Genomic DNA, 20,813 nt, shown 5'->3' with positions numbered 1-20,813 from the left:
AGTCAGGTAACTTTTTTAAGTGACAGCGAGCACAACTTGTGCCCAGCGCGGGGCAGGTTTGTCCTTTGTCCAATCATCACCGAGATTTGAGGGTGGGGGAGGGGGAACCTCCATAGACCTACCCAGACCAGGAAGGGGGCGGGTTTAGGCTGAGCAGGGCCGCCGCAGCCCGTCGAGGTGCCGCCCGATGCTTGGCACTTCAGAGAACCAATAGGAACGAAAAGAGCTATTTGAATTGGCCAATACCAGCAGGGTGGGGGCGGGTACTTTCGAGCCTTATAAAGGCTGCGGCCGGTGAGGCAGGCGGTGGCGGAGGCTCCTGCAGCGGTCGCTGGCGTCGTTGTTGGGAGCCGCTCTGCGCCCCTCGGACCCGACCTTCCCAGCGCTCTGCTCCCACGCCAGCCTACCTCGCTCCTCGGCACCATGACCACCACCACCACCTTCAAGGGAGTCGACCCCAACAGCAGGAATAGCTCCCGGTGAGGCTGCGGGGCCGCCCCCGCCCCGCGCGGGGCTCGAGGGCGGGGAGGACCGCTGTCCGGCGGCGCCACGGGGGCCGGGCGGCGGGTCGTTGGCTGTAACGTGCCCTGGGCGTCGCGCTCGTGCCCGGCCGGGCGGCGGGGCTCGGCCGTCTGCTCCGTCTTTGTGCGGTCCCGCGAGCCCGACGCGCCGGCCCCGCCCGACTCCAGCTCCTCGCCCATTCATTCCTCCCCGGGAGCGAGGGGTCGGTCGGTCGGAGAGGACCGGGGCCGCTCGTCCTCGTAGTGCTGCGGGCTTTCGGTAGTGAGGCCATGCGGAGAGGGTTCGTTTCCTTCCCTTTGCGGGGCGGCTGGCCGGGCTCCAGGGCGGTGGTCTTAGCCCCCACGTGCCCGGGCAGCCCCCAGGGCGTCCGGGTCAGGCCCCATTGTCCCACCTCTGGCCACGCGCTCTGGCCTCTGGCCCCGGGCAGGTAGCGGCCCCCCGCCCGGCGGTCGCCCCCTCCGGCCGCAGCGGTCGAGTCTTACGGGCTCCTTCCTACCCGCTGGGGCCCGCCCGGCAGGTGGCATTTGTGGTCGGGCGAGGCTGGTCATCGTGACCAGCGACGGGTCGGGTCCTGGACGGGTCCTGGACGGGCCCAACCGTCAGCCCTCGGCGAAGTGCTTCCCCTCTGCTAACAAAGGAAAGACCCCCTGCTCCTTCCCCTCCCGCGCCCACCTCCGAACGCGAAAGGGGGAGGGGGCGAGCCTGTCCGAGTGGGTTTTCTGCGCTCAAACCTTCGGTCCTCGGTCTTTGCATCCCACCTCTTTTCCTTCCCCCTTTGACGTTTGTCAAACGAGTTCTTCCCTGGCCGGGTTCCCTAGCTGGAGGAGGTTTCCTGTTCTTGGGCGGGGCCGGAGACATCCATTGTCTCTTCCGTACTATCTGTACCTGGGAAGCCGGGGCCTTTGTGGCCACAGTGGCTACCGTATTAGGGGAAGAGGGTACTGGGTGTTTGCACTCGGATCCTTTCCCAAGCCCTTGCCTGACTTGGTGGAAGGGTTTGGAACGGGTGGAAGGTGTCCACATTGTCTCGGCTAATTGCACACTGTTCTCTTTTAAGACCGGGCTACGGGCGTCTCTGGGATCCTGCTCAGGCCTTGTAGGAAGCTTCGGCTTCACTTTTTCTAGGCATCTATTCTTCCTTGATCACCACCCGCAGTCGCCCGCGGCCAGCCTGGGGGTCCTGGGCAAGTGGCACAAAGGGAGCCATTTTGTGGGGCTAAGGAGACAGCCGTGAAATAGCAGTGCCTCACAGGGGCTGGAGAACTTGGGGACAAAAAGCTGGCCTCAGCAGCGAGGCTTAGGCGGGAGGTTGGAAATGAAATCCTTTTTCAACTCATTCCTTTCCCTGACACAATGTAGAAAAGTGGGAAGGATTTAAAAAACCAAATGAGTGAGTCCTGGCAGGTTGGGGACCTTGAGTAGGACAGACCTACAAAAATACTGGTCACTCCCTCTTCTGTTGTCATCCTTGCAATGAGATCATTTTTTTTTCAGAGGACACCGGAACACGCCGAACCTTGGTTTTTTTCTTTTTGTGCCATGCGGTCAACTTTCTGCTGGTCAGACTGTAGTGACTGGAATGTGAAATTTTCTACGTTATGTTAAAAAAAAAAAAAAAAAAATCGGGCTTTATCTTTCGCGGTTGAATGTAGTTTAGTGCTTCATACAGAATTTCAGTAACCGGGTCAAAGGAATCCTCAGGCCAGTTTTTTGATGGGTTTATTCCAAATGTGAGACTGAAACGGTTTTGGGTTCTGCAGAATAACTGCTTTCATTCACCTTTTGTCATCAATTTCCCTCCAGGATTGTGATCCCAGGACCGGAGCTTTGTCCTTTTATTTACTTCCTACCTTTCCTTCCTCTGTAATCTCACCTAATTTTCCTTCACTTGTTTCTGCTGTCATATTCTTCTGGCTCCATAAGCACATTGTAAATTTAGTCTGGGAGGGGATGATCTGCAAAGATCACATGGGAACTCTGGCATTTAGAGAGAAAGAAGAAAGAAAAAGAGTGATTTTTTTTTTTTTTTTTTTAATTGCTATCCACGGTACATGGGCTCAGTTTTGGGGAGTCTTAAGTAGGTTATCCTGGTTTAGTTGTCTTGTGTGGGTTAGAAAGGACAGGAGAAACTTAAAAAAAATAACATGGAAATGATTTCTGTCTTATGATCCAAATCCTTTGTTTGGGGATGTCTCACTGTTACAAACGGCCCTACAACACTGACGTCATCGGAGTAGGTATTACCTGCTCTTGAGGGGGAACACGGACCTTTAAAAAGTTGGCTGCTCAGAGCCTTGACTTTGTTTGTAAGCTGGTGTTTGGGCACTGGTACCTTTTTTTCTTTTTTGAAGGCCAGAAAATACTTCCCAGACCATTAGGGTCCTGGAGATTTTCATCTGGCTCAAATAATTCCTGAGGGTTTAATTATGATGGCAAAGAAAAAAATAATTCTAATCTCTAGGGAGTAAAGGAGATGACAAGGAAGCAAGTGAATTTTGATTTTATTTCAAGTGTTTTTTGTTGACTTGGGTACAAACAAGGGATAAAAACCTGGTTGCTTCAAACTGTAACATCAGAGAAAGCCTATTAAGAATTTATAACATACCTTTAATTATGATTTAAACCATTTAATTAAGCAAACCTAAAATTATCAGCTCTGTATAATGTATCCCTGAATGCCTGAATACACTTAGCTGAATTCAGATAATGAATTTAATCCAAGTGGATATTTAATATCTAAAACTTGAAAAATAAAAGTAGGTCTATAAATATTTTATATGTTACCAAAAACAATGGATCTCCCGCTCCGCCCCCCCGCCCCGCCCCCTGCCCTACAGGGAAAATAATGACATTTTTATTTAGTGTAATATCCATATTGAGTTTTCCTGTGGACAGACACAAATTTGGGATCTAGGGGAGGACGCTAGAGGGCATGCAGAAGAAATATAAGACAGCCTAAGATGGGAAAACACGGAAACTAGTTAAAGCACCAGCTACCTAGGTGTGTAGGAAAATGAAAGAGAAAATGGCCTTGTGTGTGCTTCCTGTATTTTAGCACGTTGCGCACTTCGGTGCTGGCCAGGGACTGAGGATTTGGGTTCTGGTCCTCGTCTCTGTCAACTAACATTGGACAGTTTCTTCAGCGGCTCTCAGGGCTTGACTTTGTGCTCTTAAAAATGAGGCTGTTGAACTAGACAGAACAGAGCCCAGCACACAGTCCCCCAAGGGCTAAATGCAGCAGGCACCTGATTTTTACATTTGTAAATGGCTGCAAAAAAAGATTCATTTCATGACTCGTGGAAATTACAGGAAAGTCAAATTGCAGTGTCTATAAATAAAGTTTTATTGGAACAGAGCTGCACTCGTTTGTTTGCATGTTGTCTGTGGCTGCCTCTGTGTCACATGACAGAGCCCAGTAGTTGCAAAAGACCACATGATCCACAGGCCAAAAATATTAACTCTTGGGCGGTTTACACTGGAAGGAGAGGATCTGCCATCCTTTCCTCCGTGTTCTACCTGATCTTTGAGCCTGTGGAGAGCTCTACGAGGCCGCTTTATGGGTGAGGGGGAGGTGTAAGAGATGGGCTGGGTTTTGAGGAATGCTTGAGGAAAGGGTGGAGAGTGCTCTAGGCAGGAGTAGGGGGATGAGAGTGAATACCCCAAAGTGGAGATAAGCCAGAACTATTCTGGGGGAACAGTGAAGAAAGTGACCCCACTGGATTGATTGGTGAAGAAGATGGTAAGAACTAGATAAGGCTGAGAAGTTGATAGTTTGTCACATTGCCTTGTATCTGTTGGCTTGTGGGTAGCGGGGACACCAGTGTTAAGGACTCTAGGCCACGGTGTCAGCTGCCCCCAAGGGAGCAGAGGAGCCAGATTTATGCTGAAAGGTCCAAGGGGGCACGGATGTCCACACATGATCACATGCAGTGGCCACTGGGAAAAGTAGTACTGGCAAAAGAAAGATTGTCAGGAAATTCTGGAACCCAGAAGGAGTCTTTGAAAGAACTTTAGGTTAGTGGCAATACAGAAAGATATGAAGTATAAAGGACGTTGAAATTCACCTGAAATCCTGTCTGAGAGCACAAACCCTGGATACCCTTGTGGTATATGTACTTTCAGGCATTTGTGTCTAGTTGTGATGCTAATAGCCACACCCGCTATGTTCTAAGCACAGTATATTGTTGGATATCCTTAGGATAGTCTTATAAAGCAGTTACCACTAACCTCTTTTTCTAGAAGAGAAAAGCAGGGGCAACTGGGTGGCTCAGTCCGTTGAGCATCTGACTCTTGATTTCAGCTCAGGTCATGATCTCAGGGTTGTGGGATCAAGTCCATTTAGGCTCTGCACTGAGCATGGAGGCTGCTTGAGATTCTATCCCTCTTTCTCTGCCCCTCTCCTCTAAAAAGCGCCTCTCTCTCTCTTTTAAAAAACGAAAACAATGGGGCGCCTGGGTGGCTCAGTTGGTTAAGCGTCCGACCTCAGCTCAGGTCATGATCTCACGGTCTGTGGGTTCAAGCCCCTCATCGGGCTCTGTGCTGACGGCTCAGAGCCTGGAGCCTGTTTCAGATTCTGTGTCTCCCTCTCTCTCTGCCCCTCCCCAGCTCGTGCTCTGTCTCTCTCTGTCTCAGAAATAAATAAATGTTAAAACAAAACAAAACAAAGAAACATTAGAAAAGCAAAACAGAAGTTAAGCAATTTACCTAAGATCACAAAGCCAGATAAATGTATCTCTGCACATGTCATTTTATGTAACACGTCATTGGGTTTATGTTTGTCTTCTAAGATTTCTCGTTCACTGTGTAATGGATAACTTCTCACATCCATTAATGAAGGTAACTCTCACTCTGAATGTATACAGCTTTCTGGTGTATGGACATGCTTTGATAATTAAGCCCCTGCTAATGGACAGTTAGGGTATTCTCAATTTTATCTGTAGATGAACATTAAAAATTTTTTTTTTACATTTATTTAATTTTGAGAAACAGACGGAGCACAATTGGGGGAGGGGCAGAGAGAGAATGAGACACAGAATCCGAAACAGGCTCCTGAGCTGTCAGCATAGAGCCTAATGCGGGGTTCAAACCCACAAACCCGTGAGATCATGACCTGAGCGGAAGTCAGATGCTTAACGGACTGAGCCACCCAGGCGCCCCTGTAGATGAACATTTTTAAAGGCGTATCCTTATATATATAATCTGGTTATCTAATTAGGGTAGTTTTTGGAAGTAGAAATGTTGGTTCATATAAAAAGCAAACAGTTGGGGCGCCTGGGTGGCTTAGTCGGTTAAGCGTCCGACTTTCGCTTAGGTCATGATCTCGCGGTTTGTGGGTTTGAGCCCCGCGTCGGGCTCTGTGCTGACTGCCAGCTCAGAGCCTGGAGCCTGTTTCAGAGTCTGTGTCTCCCTCTCTCTCTGACCCTGCCCTCCTCACGCCGTCTCTCTCTCTGTCTCTCTCCTAGAAATAAATAAAACATTTAAAAAACAAAAACAAAAACAAACAGTTGACACATATTATCAAAATGTCCTTTAGAAAGTTTGTACAGGGGCGCCTGGGTGGCTCAGTCATTGGCTCGGGTCATGATCTCAAGGTTCATGAGTGGGAACTGGAATCAGGCTCTCTGCTGTCAGTGCTGATTTTGCTTTGGATCCTGTCTCCCTCTCTCTGCCCCTCCCCCATTGGTGAGCATGTGTGCTCGCTTGCATGCACGTGCACGCTCTCTCTCTGTCATATATAAATATTAAAAATAAAATTTGTACACATAGAAGTTTGTATGAATGTGGCCCTAGTCTTGAAGAAAAGGGCTTTCTTTCTAAGTACAAGATGAAAGCCAGGAACCGTGAAAATATGGACAATTTAAACTTGGCAAAAATACACATAATATTTGACAAAGGATGATATCACTAGTATATGAAATGCTCTTAAAAATAAGTAAAAGAGGGCACTTTGGTGGCTCAGTCAGTCAGGCATCCGACTCTTGATTTCAGCTCAGGTCATGATCTCATGGTTTGTGGGTTCAAGCCCCATGTGGGGCTTTGCGCCAACGGCATGGAGCCTGCTTAGGATTCTCTCTCTCCCTTTCTCCCTGCCCCTCCCCTCCTTTCTCTCTTTCTCTCAAATAAACTTTAAAAAATAAATACATAAGTTGAATAAGTAATTTTGCCTAGCTGGAACTTATTTTGGTAAATAAAATGAGTGAGGGATATATGTTTTATTTGTTTTATCAAAATGGTTAGTCGGTTAGCCCAGTGCAGGTTTCTCCACTGATGTGACATTTACTCCAGTGGCAGTCGTTCTGAGAGAGAACTCTTATCTTGACAGAATTCTGAGAAACTGGCAAACTCTTCATTGTGGTAAGAATTGTTAATGGATTTTCTCATTAAGTGATAAAACATAGGGGCTCCTGGTGGCTCAATTGGTTAAATGGCCGACTTCCACTCGGGTCATGATCTCAGGGTTCATGGGTTTGAGCCCCGCATCAGGCTCTGTGCTCACAGCTCAGAGCCTGGAGCCTGTTTCTGATTCTGTGTCTCCCTGTCTCTGCCAGTCCCCTAATCACGCTATATCTTTCTCTCAAAAATAAATAAAATCATTAAATTTTTTTTTAAATACTTAAAAATCAGATTTGAACAACTCATTAAAAAGCTTGATCCTAGTAGACATACAAAACATTGACAAAGACACATTCTTTTCAAGCACATATAGATCTATAGAATTAACTTCATATTAGGCCATAAATCACAGCTCATCAAATTTCAAAGGATTCATGTCACAGACTGTTGTCTGTGTTGTAATTAAAAGCTAGAAATTAATAAGCCAGCAAGACCCCTATGTTTGGAAACTGATAGATGTACTTCTAAATAATGTATGGGTCAAAGAGGAAGATAAAGGAAAGGAGAAAATATTTAGAACAGAACAGTAGTTAAGAAAAAACAAAACTTGGAGGGGCGCCTGGGTGGCTCAGTCAGTTAAGCATCTGACTTGGTTTCGGCTTGGGTCATGAGGTCACAGTTTGTGGGTTCAAGCCCCACATGGGGTATGGGGCTCTGTGCTGACAGCATGGAGCCTGCCTGGGATTCTCTCTCTCAAATAGACAAACAAACAAAAAACTTGGAATGTCTTTAGAGGGGCACTTAGGAAGGCATTTATGTCGTGTTTAATTTTTCCTTTTCTTATTTTTTAAATGTATATTTTTCTCACTTTTTTTAAAAGTTTAAATTTTAATTAGTTAACATGCAGTGTGGTATTGGTTTCCGGAGTAGAATTCATGGACTCATGACAACACCCAGTGCTCATCACAAGTGCCCTCCTCAGTGCCCACCGTCCACGCAGCCCATCTCTCCCACCACCTCCCCGTCATCCCATAGTTCTCTATCACTAAAGAGTCTCTTGTGGTTTGTTTCCCTCTTTTTCCCCCTCCTCTTCCCATATGTTTCCTTTTCTTTTCTAATATAAGGAGCTGTGTTTGCAAATGACAACAGTTCTTTATTTGGAAACTTGGATGAAATGGACATCCTCCTAGAAAAATATTTCTCAAACTGATTTAAGAAATGGAAAACCAGGGGCACCTGAGGGGCTCAGTCGGTTAAGTGTCCAATTTTGGCTCAGGTCATGATCTCACGGTTCGTGGGTTCGAGTCCCGCATCGAGCTCTGGGCTGACAGCTCAGAGCCTGGAGCCTGCTTCGGATTCTGTGCTCCCTCTCTCTCTGCCCCTCCCCCACTCATGCTCTGTCTCTCTCGGTCTCAAAAATAAAGTATAAAAAAAAAGAAATAAAAAACCAGACTACCTCTGTTCCCAATAATAGAATTGAATCAGTAATTAGAAAGTCTTTCCTTCCGTAAAACCATCTCCATTTCCTATGTTTTGAGCAGTGACAGGACGAGTTAAATTGAGTTCTTCCAGGGATGGGACACATTGGTCAACCCAAGGCAGGAAGCTTTGGAAACAGACAATGCTGGGTTTTCTTGCTGAACCGAAAGCTATAGACAAAGGTGCTTGGTTATCGAACATGCCATGAATCTTACACCAGTTTCTCATATGGATTTCCCCCTCGTGGCTGGTTGTTCACGTTTACCAGTGAGAGTACTACGGTGCAAGTGTGTACACGGGGCTCGCTGGCGAAGCCGAGATAGGAGGAGACTAGTATCGCTTTCCTTGGGCTTCGAAATTGGCCAGCTTAACTTTTATATGTATAATCTTCCACTTTTAATTTTGTTGAAAATAAAAATGGAAATGCTTTCTGATATATAACAAGATACGCTTCTAAACTTTTTTGCAAATACATCCAGCTGAGCCTATGAGGCAAAGTCCGTTCGGTCTTCTGCCTTTGTCTAAAAAGGAACATCAGCCAGGCTGTTACTTGTGATACTTTCAGGCTTTTTCAGCTCCCTTGCATGTTGGATGACCTTACTATAAATATTATAATTTTTTTTAATGTTTACTTATTTTGGGGACAGAAAGAAAGAAAGACCAAGTATGAGTGGGGGAGGGGTAGAGAGAAAGGGAGACAGAATCCAAAGCAGGTTCCAGGCTCTGAGCTGTCAGCACAGAGCCCAACATGGGCCCGGAACTCCCAGACTGCAAGATCATGACCTGATGTGAAGTTGGATGCTTCACGACTGAGCCACCCAGGTGCCCCTGTATTTTAAAACAGCATTTTGTAGGGGCACCTGGGTGGCTCAGTTGGTTAAGCGGCTGACTTTGGCTCAGGTCATGATATCGCGTTTCATGAGTTCGAGCCTTGCGGCAGGCTCTGTGCTGACAGCTCAGAGCCTGGAGCCTGCTTCAGATTGTGTCTCCCTCTATTTCTCTGCCCTTTCCCTGCTCTTGCTCTGTCTCTCTGTCTCTCAAATACAGATAAACATTGAAAAAATAATAAGAAAATAAAACAGCATTTTTTTTTCTTTTCTTGAGAACTTTATTTTTTTTAAAGTCGTAATTGCCTTTATTTTTATTTTTATTTTTTTTACAAATAGTTTATTGAAAACAGCATTTTGTACCTAAACATCCAGTGCTGAATTTTTAAAAACTTTTAATTTTTTTTGTTGAGAATAATCGATTAGTCTCAGGTGTACAACATAGTGATTCAACAATTCTATTCGTTTATGAAATGCTCACCACGATAAATGTAGTCCCCATATAGGTTTGTTATATTGTTGACTGTATTCCATACGCTGTCCTTTTCAGCCCCATGACTTATTTATTTTATAACTGGAAATGTGTACTGCTTATCCCCTTTACCTGGTTTGCCCACCCTCCCACCTGCCTCCCTTCTCTGTGTTTGTGATTCCGTTTCTGTTTTTTAAATGCCTTACTTATTTTTGAGAGACAGAGGGGGAGAGAGAGAAAGAGAGAGTACACATGGGGGAGGGGCAGAGAGAGCGGGAGACAGAGAATCCAAAGCAGGCTCTGTGCTGTCAGTGCAGAGTTCCGATTCGGGGCTCAAACTCAGAAACCGGGAGATCATGACTCGAGCTGAAGTCGACCCTTAACCGACTAAACCACCCATGCGCCCCTATTTCTCTTTTGTTTGTTTATTTGGTTTGTTTTTTTGATTCCACATATAAGTGAAATCATGTAGTATTTGACTGTTTCTGTCTGACTTACTTCATTTAACATCATACCCTCTACATCCACCCATGTTGTCTGAAATGGTGGCGTCTCGTTCTTTTTCACGGCTGAGTAATATCCATTTTCCGTATCCATTCATCTGTCGGTTGCCGGGTAGGTTGCTTCCACATCTTGGCTATTATAATTAGACTGCAGTAAACGTAGGGGGTATATACCTTTCCAAATTTGTGTTTTTTTCTTTGGGTAGAAAGCCAGAAGTAGAATTACTGGATCATACGGTGTTTCAATTACTAATTTTTTCAGGAACCTCCATACTGTTCTCCACAGTGGCTGCACCAGTTTACATTCCCACCAACGGTGCACAAGGCTTCCTTTCTCTCCACCTCCTTGTCAACATTTGTTCTTTCTGCTCTGTCTGCTACTGGCCATTCTGACGATGTGATCCGGTGCTGACTTTATACCACAACAGAATCAGTTCCCTTTTCCCATTAGCGGCTCTCTCTTGGCGGGGAGGGGTGGGTAGGAGGAAGGAATGGGTGAGGGAAATGAATTTGAAAGGTGTTTGAGGGGCGCCTGGGTGGCTTAGTCGGTTAAGCGTCCGACTTTCGCTTCGGTCATGATCTCGCGGTTCGTGGGTTCGAGCCCTGCGTCGGGCTCTGTGCTGACTGCCAGCTCGGAGCCTGGAGCCTGTTTCAGTCTGACTCCCTCCCTCTCTGACCCTGCCCTCCTCACGCTGTCTCTCTCTCTGTCTCTCTCCTAGAAATAAATAAAACATTAAAAAAAAAAAGGTGTTTGAAAACATTTATGCTGAGAAATGTTTTGGTATGATCTAAAATGGATGTTTTTTGCCATTACTCCAAGGGTTTTGCGGCCTCCAGGTGGTGGATCGAATTTTTCATTAGGCTTTGATGAACCAACAGAACAACCCGTGAGGAGGAACAAAATGGCCTCTAGCATCTTTGGGACACCTGAGGAAAATCCCCCTTCATGGGCCAAGTCGGCAGGTACTGCTTAAGTCTGTGACCCCTCTTCAAAGGGACAGGCCCAGCATGATAAACACTACAGCTGGTTTTGTGCTGAGGAGCAAACTCTAGCCCAACCATAATGAGATCAATAACCGTTAAATCTTGTCAGTGGAGGAAAGCCTGGGACTAAGAAAAGGGGAGGCACTGAGCCTGGGAGGAGGGGTCAGAATAGGGACTGAGGTCAGATGGGTTATTTGGTGCCTCTGTAGAATTTTCAAGCTCTCACTTAACCTGTTTGCTCATTTTGTGACACAAGACTAACATGAACACCATTCACGAAAGAAGCGTTTTGCTTTCGGTCTTTCTCTCATCGTCCTCAAGAGAATATGTTTTCATTCAGGTGCCAAGTCTAGTGGTGGCAGAGAGGATTCTGAGTCGTCTGGACCCCAGAGAAGGAACTCTTCTGAGGCAAACTCTGGAGACTTCTTAGATCTGAAGGTCAGTGTGACAACACAGGGGAAAAGCAAGGCTGTGAGGTTAACCCAGTTTGGAAATTCACTTCCTTCCTGTTGTAATAAGAGCTTCAGTTCTGCCACTGGCGCCGTACCTAGAGGTGATTCGGGAAGGGACTGAGGCCATACTGGCGCTGGAAGATGGGTAACGAGTAAAAGTCAGAAAAGTGAGGTGACACAGTCTGGGTCTGTTCAGATGCCTCTTCTACCAGTTGGGTTAGTCTCTCTCCTTTCACTATCGATTTTGGGAGCTTCTGGATCACACTTCCTACCTCAGTGGAGTATAGTAGTGTTTGTGAGGTCAAAGACTTGTTTTCGTAGTTGGCGAACGTCGCCCAGTTGTTCTGAGCTGAACTCCAGGAGAGTGCAGCCCGGGCGCTGTCATCAATTGTCTACAGAGGAGTGTGATCCCAGTGTCTCCAGGCAGGTGTCCAGAAGCCTGGTAGGGTGACCTCCAAAGTAGGGGCCTCAGAGCACCCAGAGGCGTCAGCTCTCCGAGTGTGGAAACACCTGTAGTGGACTTTGGCATTTATAGAGGCCCCTCAACAGCTAGGATAAGGAGAAAGGAGAGGGAGCATGGAAACATAAACTTAACCAGTTTCACATTCTGAAGAAGATCCTCTGAATGCTAGTTGATATTGGGCCATCGGTGTAAATGTTAAGGGTTTTTTTTTTTTTTTTTGGGCTGTGTTGGGTATCGCTGACACTGAGGCAGTTCGTCACGCAGCATTTTTGTATGGCATTGTCCCAAAGTGAGTATAAAGGTTGTAATGTAATTGTGTTGCGGCCTGACCCTGAACTTGGCTACATCAAAATGAACTTTCATAGTAGCCTCTCAGGACTGTGACTGCTTTATTTGTTACAAAATTAAAATCTGAAGTAAAATTTTAATTTCTTTTCTTTTCCAGGGAGAAGGCGACGTTCATGGTGAGTCCTTCTGAAGTTCACATTTCTGGTTCTGTAAATGGCTTTAGAAGAGAGCGGAATTTTTCTTGAAATCGTGTCTTGGGGAGTGTAACCTGGCTTTGCCCCAAGGGCCAGTGTACACGGGAGAGGAAAAAAACACGAAACTGGGAAGTTAGCAAACATGGCCACGTGTGTGTCTGCCGCGGAGGGAGCAATGCCAGAAATGCACAAGAAAGCAAAAAGGGAGAGTCCTTCACACATATGTGTGCAGTAGGCAGGCTGGTGGCAGTTCCTCTTAATGAGAGCTTTTAAAATTTTTTTTAAATTTTTTATTTATTTCTGAGAGAGAGAGACAGCATGAACAGGGGAGGGTCAGAGAGAGAGGGAGACACAGAATCTGAAACAGGTTCCAGGCTCTGAGCTGTCAGCACAAGAGCCTGACGTAAGGCTCGAACCCACGAACTGTGAGATCATGTCCTGAGCCGAAGTCGGACGCTTAACCGACTGAGCCACCCAGGCGTCCCAATGAGAGCTTTTTAGTAGAAGGCTCTGGCATTTCAAGCTTGGCACACAGCATTTAATTTACAAACTTTGATTTCACACTGAGGTGCTTATTCAGCAAGATACTGGTAACTCTGTGATCTTGTGGCTGGTGATTTAGGAGGCAGATAAAATCCTCATCCATGTTACTAATTATATGTGGAAATGAGCTATAATCATTTCTTTAATGAGGTTAACTCTTTGAAATACTTACTGGCAGTTCCTTACTAGGTGCCAGAGAACGACTTTTGCATGTAACAAAAGGCATATGTGTATCGGGCAGCAGGAATCAGGTGAAAGTTGACTGGGTGAAATGCAGCAGCCGGAAGGCCCTCTGGTGCAGAAGGAAGACCATTATTACATTTTGTGAGGCAGCCTTCCCGTGAAACAAGTGTTCAGGAACCAGATTCCTCTTCTGCCCTCTCAGATGGCTAAATGATGGACATGATGGGAAGAGAGTCTGTCGGACCTTTGTGAGTGTCACCTGGGTTCTTCCTCCGAGGACAAATCACTTTCTCGCTGGACTGAAGATGTATCAGTTATTGTTCATGTCCAGTGTGTTCTGTCTGAAAAGACTCTTCCGGAAGTTTAAAAAAACAAAACAAAAAAAACTTCAAGTCTTTTCAGTTTTGCTGCTTTTCATATTCTGAAATACTTCTACTAGCACACCTTACTTAGCAAGAATCAGCTAATCCTTAGTCACTACTTTGGGCAGTGGATTTGGTTAGGAATTTGGGAAGCCTGGATTAGTATGAGAGGCCCTGATGGAGTTATGAAAAAAATGTGTTACTTGACCTGCTAATAGTACTTCTCCCCCAGCTTGGTTTGTTTCAGATTCTTCAGGTGAGCAGTGCACACTCATGAAATTCCCATGAAATGACAAGGGGCATAATAATCCAAGATCTATCTGGGGGAGTAGAGGTCAACCCTGATTCTGTTGCCAGTTTTACTTTGGAGCCAAGCTATTCTGGTTTAAGACATTCTGTTTGGATCTAAGGAAGATTGCCGTTCTCTCTTGGAGAATTAAACCTAGGGATGAATAAAGGGAGCAGTGGAAATCTGTAGCAGAGGGAGCAGGTCTGCAGAATTTAGGTGCAAGTCCTTCCTGCCTTCAGGCAAGTTAGATACTCTGCTGCATCTCCTGCTGTTCTGATTGTTTTACCCTCCCAGGGAACCACTTTACCAGACATAGGTGTCTGGTCAATTCTCTCGTTGATGATGTGCCAAAGAAGAAAGACAAGTCAGGAGTATATTAGATATGTATTATGGTAGAAGTGTTTGTGTTTAAAGTCCCAGTTTTCAGTCATTAGGTTCAACAGGCAAAAGCTTTCTTGGTCAGGTCCTATGTAAGTTTCTAAAGCCTCGCAGTTCCTGTACTTACTATTTCATTACAGACTAAGGGGGCAGAGTAACAGACTAGCCTCCATTCTTTCCGGCTGGAGCATTTCTGACTAGACAAAGGAGCTTTATTTATTTATTTATTCATTTATTAAAAATGTTTATTTATTGGGGGTTGGGGGCAGAGAGAGAGGAAGAAAGAATCCCAGGTAGGCTCTGAGCTGTCAGTGCAGAGCCCAACACAGGGCACGAACTCATGAACCATGAGACTCATGACCTGAGCTGAAGTCTGACACTTAACTGACTGAGCCACCCAGTTGCCCCCAATAAAAGGAGCATTTAAATTAAGGTCTACTGTGGTTTATTCTCCATATGTGCTTTTTTTCTTTTTTGTTAGGTTATCTAGTTGTGAAAGACAAAACAGTTCCTTTAATGTAAGCGAAAGAAGGGGTGCCTGGATGGCTCAGTCGGTTAAGCATCAGACTCAGTATTGGCTAGGGTCATGATCTCATGGTTTGTCACATCAAGCCCCATGTCAGGCTCTGCACTGCCACTGTGGAGCCTGGTTGGGATTCTTTCTCTCACTCCCCCTTTCTCTGCCCCCTCCTGATCATGCACCCACTCTCTCTCAAAAGACAAAAGAAAACAAACCAAAAGGTTTGTGAGCTTTGATTTACCCAAAAGGCAGTAGGAAATTTAAATGATCATGGTAGAGCTGCGAGGTAACAGGTTCTGTAGAAGCACTCATAATTGCTTGATCCAGGCAGCGGGAAACTGAGCACCTGTGCAGCGGTGAGGCCAAGTCCTAGCAGCAGCAATGAAATTGCTTGAACTGATAGGCTGGCTGGCTCAAGCGGAGTTCATGCCCTGTATTCGTCCATCTTGGATTGTTTCAAATTGTGGGTTTTTGGATTTTGTTTGTATTTGTGGCAAATGGGACATATTTTCCTAGGTTATTTATGGAACATTTATCAGAGGACTTGGGTCTCATTGCCAATGCATTTGATCCTGTTTTCCTGTGCAAACGAGTGTAGCAACAGGAAACTAAGGGGTGACCCTTTCTCACCAAGCTTTTAGTTCATCACCACGAGGGCTGTCAATCTGGAAAGCTCCATACTCACTTTTCCTTGTAGCTGAATACTATAGAACATCATGTATGTTATGTTACTTTTATAGAATGTTCCAAAAATTCATAAAAGAAAATGTCAGAAGCAGCAGTAGCAGATTTTTGAGATTTTGTTGAGTTTCTCATTGAAGACCTCTTCCCCCTTGGACCTCTCAGTATCAACTGGCTAAATCAAAACTTGGTACGAGTGCTTTTTGGAACATGAAATTTTAATGGTTAGTCTCTGAGGAACTTAAACAACTTACTTTTTTTCAAAATGAGAACTTTCCGTTGGTATCCAGTATGGGGGCCATATGAATTTCTTACCTGGTATAGATCATAACCAGTATTCCTGATTCACTGCTTCTAGGGCTTTGGAACTCCTTAATCTGGGGGAGGAAATAAATATCTTTAAGGTAGCTTTTCTCCCAAGTTTTATAAATTTGTGTTTGGTTTCTTGCACTGAAGTTGCCTTTGTGTGTGTGTGAGAAACAGAGAGATTGAGGAGGAGAGATTTTATTCTAATGATTTAAAAAAAATTTTAATGTTTGTTTTGAGAGAGTACATGCACGCATGTCCCCACAGGCAAACGGGAGGGACAGAGAGAGAAAATTCCAAGCAGGCTTCATGCTATCAGTGCAGAGCCCAACTCAGGGCTCGATCTCATGAACTGTGAGATCATGACCTGAGCAGAGATCAAAAGTTGGACACTTAACCAACTTAGCCACCCAGGCACCCCAAGAAATTTTATTCTAAAAATGTTTTTTTATTTTTTGTTTATTGTCACGTTGGTTTCCATATAACTCTACGGGTTTTTTTAATTTTTATTTTTGGGAGATACAGAACATGAGTTGCAGGAGGGGTAGAGAGAGAGAGGGAGACACAGAATCTGAAATAGGTTCTAGACTCTGAGCTGTCTGCACAGAGCCCAACATGGGGCCCCAACTTAGGAACGGCAAGATCATGACCTAGACCAAACCGACTGAGCCACCCAGATGCCCCAAAAGATTTTATTCTAAAGCAGGTGTTCAATTATGCAACTGAGTTGAATTTGATGGTTTAACACTAAAATGAGACCTGGCATTTTGTTGTCAGTTTTGACTTCGAACAAAGTCTTTTCCAAGTTTGGAAAGTACCTCATTAAGAATATATGTTTGTTGGGAATTTCACAGATTAGTAAATCATCAAGCAGTCTCTAAGATGTTGGATAACTGTACACTAAGTCAGAAGACTTTTACGTGGAAAGTACCTGGTTAATATAAATGGGAGTGATCTGATAAATGGAGATAGTACCAGTCAGTAGGGGAAAGGTAGACTAATAAGTGATGTTGGTATAGTTGGTTATCTTTGTGGTTAGAGAAAGAAATCAGGCTCACCTAGTAATCATGGAAATGAAACATAAAACAGGAATGAAATAACATCTCACCCATCGGTTTGGCAAATACTAAAGTGAGGTGGTTATCAAATGATGGATGTGCAAAGGTGTATGGACAGCGTAGTCTGACATGGGCTGGGGGTAGAACATGGCCCAGCCTCCTCTACGGAGGGGGATGTGTTCAGATTGAAGATGGTAGCCCTTGTCTCCCCATGGGCACCTTTTCCCGTCTATATACATTACAGCTTTGTTTGGAATGATTGGGTCAGTTTTAATTTTCACTATCAGCCGAGCGAATGCAGTACTATATTATATCAAATATACCTAATCATGATGAAATACTATAAAGGAATTAAATAGGGTGAATTACAAAATAATTACAAAATAATAATAAATGTATATAAATATGGGTAAATTTTTCCAAGCATAACAAAAGGAAGTTGATATCATTTAAGTTAAATACAACAACAGAAAACCCTCCAGAAGTATGTATTTAATCTGTTGGGAGTAAAATGCACTTATAAGTAGGCAGTAAATGGAGGGACTAGAATGGACATAATTCAGAGCAGCCCCTCTGGGAGTTGGGAGAAGAGACCCACGCGGAAGCGGGCTTCTAATTTAAAATACTACGTCTTCATATATTTGTACAGTGTAGAAGTGAGCACACACAGAAAAAGGCCTTGGGGACAAATATGACAAAACACTAACAGTGGTTAGTGGGGGGTTGTGGGAACACGGTTGAATGACTGTTGTCCTATATCTGTAGGTACGATTTGAACCATCCTCAAAAAAAAAAAAATCTTAGACTCTTCATCTTCCCTAGAAATAGTTGCTTAGTAAGCCTGAACCTCCTTCTGTTTTTCTAGAAAACGTGGACACAGATTTGCAGGCCAGCCTGGGGCAGAGCGAGGAGAAGCCTGTGCCCGCTGCCCCTGTGCCCAGCCCAGTGGCCCCGGCCCCGGCGCCGTCCCGAAGAAATCCCCCTGGCGGCAAGTCCAGCCTCGTCCTGGGTTAGCTCCAACTCTCTTGAACTCTGTCGTTTTATTTGTTTGTTTTCTCCATGCTTGTGAACTGCACAACTTGAGCCTGACTGTACATCTTTTGGATTTGTTTCATTAAAAAAGAAGCACTTTATGTACTGCTGTCTTTTTTTTTTTTTTTTTTTTTTTTTAAAAGAACAGGTTTCCCTTTATGTGTCCTCATCCCTCCGGGTCTGTGGGCTATGGCATGAGTGTTTTCTAGTAGTAGATTGGAGGGAAAGTTTTGTGACGCTTAGTATGGTGTTTTTAAGAATAATCTGGTTCCAAATGTGTTAGAGGATCTTTTGTACTGAGGTTTTTAAAACCCTTTCCTTGTCAGCTTTACTTGGGTTTTCCAAGCCGTGACTGGGCAGACCAGTAAACAGGCCCCAGGCATGTTCCTCCAGGCCCCCAAACACAGGGTTGTCTTCATGCCAAACCTATTCGTTGCAGCCCTACCTTGTCAGTGCCCTTGGCTAAAAGCATCTTCCTGTGCCATATGGAACAGTAGAGGCCTGTGCCTCATGCCTTGCTGCCTGCAAAGCAAAAAACAAAAACAAAAAACACAAAAAACTGCCTTTTTAATTTTTGGACCTTAAGAAATAAGCCAGATACTAACTCAACTAGCTGATGAGCTCCGCCTGCTGCTCCTGCAGAAGGCTTCGATGTGCACTCAGACCGACAGCTTCCAAGCGGTAAAGCAAGCAAGGGCGGTGACCACACAGAAGTGGGTCTTCGTCATGAACAGACCCCAAGGGGGGCAGTGCTCTTCTTAGATAACTTGAAGCCGTGTGCATGATGCTGGTGCTTGACCATGAACCGAAGTCCCATCCTTAACATGTGTGTTGTACTTCACAATCCTGGACTGTTGCTTAAAGTAAACAATGTACAAATTTTGAACATTGTGTCCTGTGTCATCTTTTTGAGATTGTTTCACTGTTCTCTTTGTTCAGTTGCTTTTTTTTTCTTTACTGTAAATCCTGTTGCCCAAGAACTGAAGAGTCCCTAAAGAGACTACTGAAGGCCCAGAAAGGTAAGTGGGCTTCTCTTGAAAGAAAACAGGTTTACAGTCATAGCAGTTCAAAATGCCAAAAAGTTGACTGATATCTGTGGTAATAAAATACCGGAATAATATGGACAAGTGATAAGCAAAATAATCATTAGGTAATATATTTTAGACTCTTCCACCCACCCTCTGTGCTGGTGGTAACGTGTAATTTTTTTTTTTTTTTAATTTTTTTTTTTAATGTTTTATTTATTTCTAGGAGAGAGACAGAGAGAGAGACAGCGCGAGCAGGGGAGGGTCAGAGAGAGAGGGAGTCACAGACTGAAACAGGCTCCAGGCNNTTGTTTTTTTTTAATGTTTTTTATTTATTTCTAGGAGAGAGACAGAGAGAGAGACAGCGCGAGCAGGGGAGGGTCAGAGAGAGAGGGAGTCACAGACTGAAACAGGCTCCAGGCTCTGAGCTGGCAGTCAGCACAGAGCCCGATGCGGGGCTCGAACCCACGAACCGCGAGATCATGACCGAAGCGAAAGTCGGACGCCCAACCGACTAAGCCACCCAGGCGCCCCAATAACGTGTAATTTTTAAGTCCTCTCCTCCTCCAAGGTGCTTCTCAATGGTGACTGGTTGCAGCAGAGGACTCCAAAGGAAGGGGAAGAGGATCTGAGCAGACAGATGATAGGAAAGCTCTTTGTGTTCTAGGCAGAAAGTTCCAGATCAGCATACTATATTCAATGTCCAAATTGGGCATGAACACTTGGCTTCTGGGTCTGGCTGCACTACTACTCAGCTGTGTTCTGGCTTGTCATCTGGGGACCAGTTTCCTATCTTAAAGAGCAAGACCTTTGAGACGATGAGCATAACCACTGGCTCACTGGGACATTTCTTGGGGAAGAAGAAGGGTGTTTATAGGTTCTGGGAGTATAAAGCTTTTCTCCCTTAAGGTGCAAAGAAAGCATTTGCAAAATGGAGAATCAACAGCTTTGGTATAGGATCCATCCGATTTTATGAAAACAGGTTAGCCCTACAAATACTAGCCTGAGGTATGGTTTCTATTAGGACTCTTTGGAGGTACCAACAGGTCCCTTTCTTTGATGGTGGGGACCCTGGAAAAGAGATGGCCCCGATTTGTGTCACACTTGTACCTTGGCTTTATTTTTTGAAGACAGGTGCCTAATCAAAATTCAAGTGTTGTGAGGGAGGGACAGTTTTGCCAATCATTCTGATTCTCTCAGAACACACTTTAGGCAATTTTACATAACATGTTAAGAGTGTTAAATTTCCTACTTAGAAAGCTTAGGGTCTACAAAGTGGAATCGAACGATCTTAGGATGATGATGGCAGAACAATCTATTTCGTTGGCAGTTTGGACTTTATACCCAGTTTGTGACTTGAGTGGGAAGGAGGGGGGAAATATTGGAGGCCTCACTATTGCTTATGCCAATTACACCTCTTCTTGAGGGTTTTTTAATTAGATCACTTTAGAAGGAGAGGCTAGTCGCCCCTTTGTAGTGCGTCTGTTACAACATTACTTTGGAAGTGTTGGGTGCTCAGATGGGGAACCTGAGGGAAGATGGGCCACTTAATCAAATCTGAGTTTATGGTTTGTAGGTATGTATGTTTGGATGTAGTCAGGAAGTTGAAAAAAACAGGGGGCTGTAACTCAATTCTAGAACAGAGATGTCCTTTCCACAGAAAGGACCTTCCCCTATTACCTGAGCTCGTTGGAAATCGTGTCCTCCGGGTGGAACTGGATGCATAAAGTGGACGCTCCCAACTCTGGTTTGTGAGCTCGTCTCTTAGGAGCTCTACTCACACAAGCCAGGGTCTTCAGTCCTTCACTTCAAAGCTACTGGGAGCCCCCATGATTCGGGCCTTCGGGGAGTTCTGGCCCGGGGCCCCGGCGCCTTCCCGCGCCCGTCCCACAAGCAGAGAGGGCAGAGCTGTGTCGGTG

General features: G+C 45.1%; 1 protein-coding gene and 1 long non-coding RNA gene across 3 annotated transcripts; one reads left to right on the top strand and one right to left on the bottom strand.

The window, feature by feature from the left end:
• The first annotated feature begins 283 nt into the window (after positions 1–283).
• Positions 284–18,755, top strand: JPT1 (Jupiter microtubule associated homolog 1). Of its 2 annotated transcripts, none has more exons than XM_039226263.1 (5): positions 284–479; positions 10,957–11,099; positions 11,461–11,558; positions 12,481–12,499; positions 17,703–18,755. In XM_039226263.1, exons 1-5 carry the CDS (start codon positions 424–426, stop codon positions 17,849–17,851), a joined length of 465 nt encoding a protein of 154 aa, XP_039082194.1. In that variant the 5' UTR covers positions 284–423; the 3' UTR covers positions 17,852–18,755. The 2 variants fall into 2 exon arrangements, with proteins under 2 accessions (XP_039082194.1, XP_039082195.1); XM_039226264.1 differs by lacking the exon at positions 284–479 and adding an exon at positions 720–802.
• LOC120228108 lies at positions 13,342–20,720 on the bottom strand. The gene is made up of 3 exons (XR_005527413.1): positions 20,575–20,720; positions 15,789–15,850; positions 13,342–13,595 (listed from the first exon to the last, which is right to left on the bottom strand). It is a non-coding gene; the product is annotated as an uncharacterized LOC120228108 (long non-coding RNA).
• Between the last annotated feature and the right edge of the window lie 93 nt (positions 20,721–20,813).

This window comes from Hyaena hyaena, unplaced genomic scaffold (genome assembly GCF_003009895.1).
Source record: "Hyaena hyaena isolate Hyena2069 unplaced genomic scaffold, ASM300989v1 scaffold_21, whole genome shotgun sequence".
Classification (NCBI taxonomy): Eukaryota; Metazoa; Chordata; class Mammalia; order Carnivora; family Hyaenidae; genus Hyaena; species Hyaena hyaena.
This window is presented reverse-complemented; position numbering and strand designations above follow the sequence as displayed.